At 40.0% G+C, this 3,098-nt stretch overlaps 1 protein-coding gene across 1 annotated transcript in view; it reads right to left on the bottom strand.

Annotated features, from left to right (window-relative positions):
* The window catches only part of LOC103460620 (protein FAM49B-like), an 11,880-nt gene that overhangs the window by 3,907 nt on the left and 4,875 nt on the right, over positions 1-3,098 (bottom strand). Inside the window, exons 2-4 of the mRNA XM_008402862.2 lie at positions 992-1,065; positions 768-889; positions 78-183 (exon numbers count right to left, since the gene is read on the bottom strand). Of these exons, the coding sequence (XP_008401084.1) occupies positions 78-183; positions 768-889; positions 992-1,064 (301 nt within the window). The 5' untranslated portion in view covers position 1,065. The remainder of the gene's footprint in view (positions 1-77; positions 184-767; positions 890-991; positions 1,066-3,098) is intronic.

Raw genomic sequence — 3,098 nt, forward strand, 5'->3', positions numbered from 1 at the left:
ACTCAGGTTGGTAGTTTGGACTCAGGTTGGTAGTTTGGACTCAGGTTGGTAGTTTGAAACCATTAGACGTCGGTTACCCAGTTTCTGTGAAAACTCGTAGAACGTTTTGAGTTTGGCGACCAGAGGAACCACGGCGGCCCAGGCCTTCTCCTGAACGCCCTCGACGTTTGGGTTCTGGATGGCCTGAAAACACCAACGACACTTCAACACAGGAACTGAGCTCAGCACGCTTTCAAAATAAAATCCTTACCTTACCTTATAAAGACTCATTTTTAGCATTTCTCTCTGATTTCCAACAAACTCAGAGGATGTTTTTATAAAGAGCTCAATTAAAGTCTAAAAGAACAACAATGACCACGTCTCTTATTACTTTATGTTTCTGTTTGTAAAGTTATTATTATAAATTAACAGCAATTATTTTCATTATAGAGGAAAAAATTGGGGTTAGTTTCTCAAAGTCTTATTTTCTCCATGTTACTCATTCAATTATAAATGTCACAGTTTCAAACTTAATATTTATTTAGTACATTAAATGTTTAGCTTGGAGCTAAATACTATTTAGATTACAAACTAAACTTTTAGTTAGAAAGATAAATACTTAGTTTGCAAACTAAATGTCTAGTAAGGAAATTAAGTATTTAGCTTACTAACTAAATATTTAGTATCCAAGCTAAATATTCCTGCCATCAAGTTAAATATTTAACTGGTAGGGATTAAATCCAGCTCTTTGTTTCATTATATTTTCATAGATTCATCGAGCTGCTCGCCTGTCGTATTTCCTCTCCGGCTCCTTTGTACGTCTGCAGGTCCTCCAGGATGACCTGGGCCTCCGTCAGCACCTGGTTCACCTTCTCCCACACCTCTGTCTCTGACTGCGAGGGCTGCGCGTCTGGAACAACATCCTGCTGTCATTATCAGAACATCTGCTGCTGCTAGCAGCTGGACAGGAAGGCAGACACATTTAATTGGTCACAGAGTCTCTGATTCCTACTTTCAAAGTCCAGGAAGAAGTTTCCAGCATTGTTGTCGATGTCTCGGGTCAGCACCTTGATCAGGTTCCCCATGCTGCCGACACACGAAGCAAAGATAGAGAGAACAAACACGGTTAGCCATGTCGCTAACGCTAGCAGGCTAATGTTAGCACGGCATGGTGGGTCTGCTGCATAGCCGGGACCTGAGTCCATTACTGAGAAATAAACTGAAGTGATGCTCCTCATTGGTTACTATGGTGACACAATGATGCTCGGGCATCAAGACGTTTCAACGTCCTGCTAAAGACTTGATCTAAAAAGATTCAATCAAGCAACAGAAATTCAAATGATCTGACAGATAAATTACTTGTGAAAAATATTAATTTACTGAAACAATAATCCTCACAATCACAAGACAGAACTACAGCTACGATGCTAATGCTAATATTCAATCATTAATAATACTGTTAGCCAGCTAGCACAATTTCTGCTAGCCAACATCCAAATGTAAATTGAAATGTTAGCTTGTTATTAATAGCAACATTAGCATTTTAAATGTAGACATTAGTGACGGTGTTACTGTAAAATTATCCTGCCGAACATTCAGTCATTGATGATGTTAGCCTAGCAATGCTCATGTTAGCATGCTAACACATTATTAACAAATTATTACATGCCCCATACTCTAACACCAGTTTTCAAACATAAATGACAACATTAGCCACCTAGCACTATAGTAGCATGCTGCATATAGTAGCACATGATGTTAGCACAACAGTCCTACATTATTATGCTAACACACCAACATAAAGGGCAATTTTATACCAAAACAAAACCTATTGTTAGCATCCTAAAGGGAATATTAAGATAAACTTTAATTTTCTGTCATGTTAAAAAAACAGTGGAAACACGCTAATGCTAACGCTAACGCTGTAGTTCAGCAGGTTCCTACGTTACGCAGATTCCCTTCAAATTAAACTAGAACTTTACTTCTGAGTCGGTATTTACTGGTCAAGTCTAAACAAGAAACAAAGATACAAGTGAAAAACATTCAGCTGAGGTCTCACTTCCTGATTCTCACAACACGTGACGCAAACCATCAGAGCGCCGAGCTAGTTTAACGTACTGAAGGTAAAACAGCATCTAAATCCAGTTAAATCCAACTGGAGTCTGGCCTTAAATTACCATGATGATCATAATAATGATGATGATGATGTGGAGGGTTTGAAACGTTTCAAATGTTTGACTGAGGTTGAAAATGTCATTAATCATCAGAAGGCCTTGAAATATACAATCTGTTCTCATTTATCGTTAAAAATCCCACTTTAAAAATGGATTTAGCAATAAAACTGCTTTCAGATCCTTCTAAAAGAAGTAAAGACCAACATTTTAACACATAAAACCTCAAAATACACAGTAAAATTCACATTCAGTCTGTTTCTGACAAACTGATCCAGTTTAAAGCAACAACATGTGAGTATTAGAGAGAGGAAACCCTGAAGCTGCTAAAGGAGAAGTGCAGCTTCACCTTTATCTGGAGAACATGTCATGCCGTCGGGGCAGATCTGCTCTTTGTGCTCTGAAGCGTTCGCCGGCTGACAGTTTGGCAGTTTGTGGCTGCGAGCTGAAGTGGAAGCGACGCCTTCGTGTTAAAAACGGAGAAAAGAGGAAGCAGCAAAGTCTCTGAAAGTTTGGCCTAAATTTAAAACAGAGGAAGTAAAACAGGCTGAGCCGAGTTCAGGTAAGAAACGATCCGTCTCGGTTTGCAGAGCCGTTCGGTTCTGCTGCAGACAGAGGAAGACTTCTAGCATCAAACCTTTTATTCTCCAAAACACAACAAGCTGCAGAAACACTGAATTTACTTCCTTTAATAAATAAAACTTCAATTTGAATCCAGGTGGAAGCGATTTGAGCCGCCGGCTCAAAACAACCTGCACGGCTCCAGTGATCCAGTTCAACCCGACCAGCTCTTTCAAATGGACCTTTACCTCCCCAAACGTTTCACTTCACGACGGCTGCTGTAATCACAAGCTCATCGGATCGTTTCCTCCACGTCATCCAGAAGGTTCTGGTTCCAGACGGTTCTGGTTCCAGAAGGTTCTGGTTCCAGAAGGTTCTGGTTCCAGA

The sequence above is a fragment of the Poecilia reticulata genome, unplaced genomic scaffold, assembly GCF_000633615.1.
Source record: "Poecilia reticulata strain Guanapo unplaced genomic scaffold, Guppy_female_1.0+MT scaffold_265, whole genome shotgun sequence".
Taxonomy (NCBI): domain Eukaryota; kingdom Metazoa; phylum Chordata; class Actinopteri; order Cyprinodontiformes; family Poeciliidae; genus Poecilia; species Poecilia reticulata.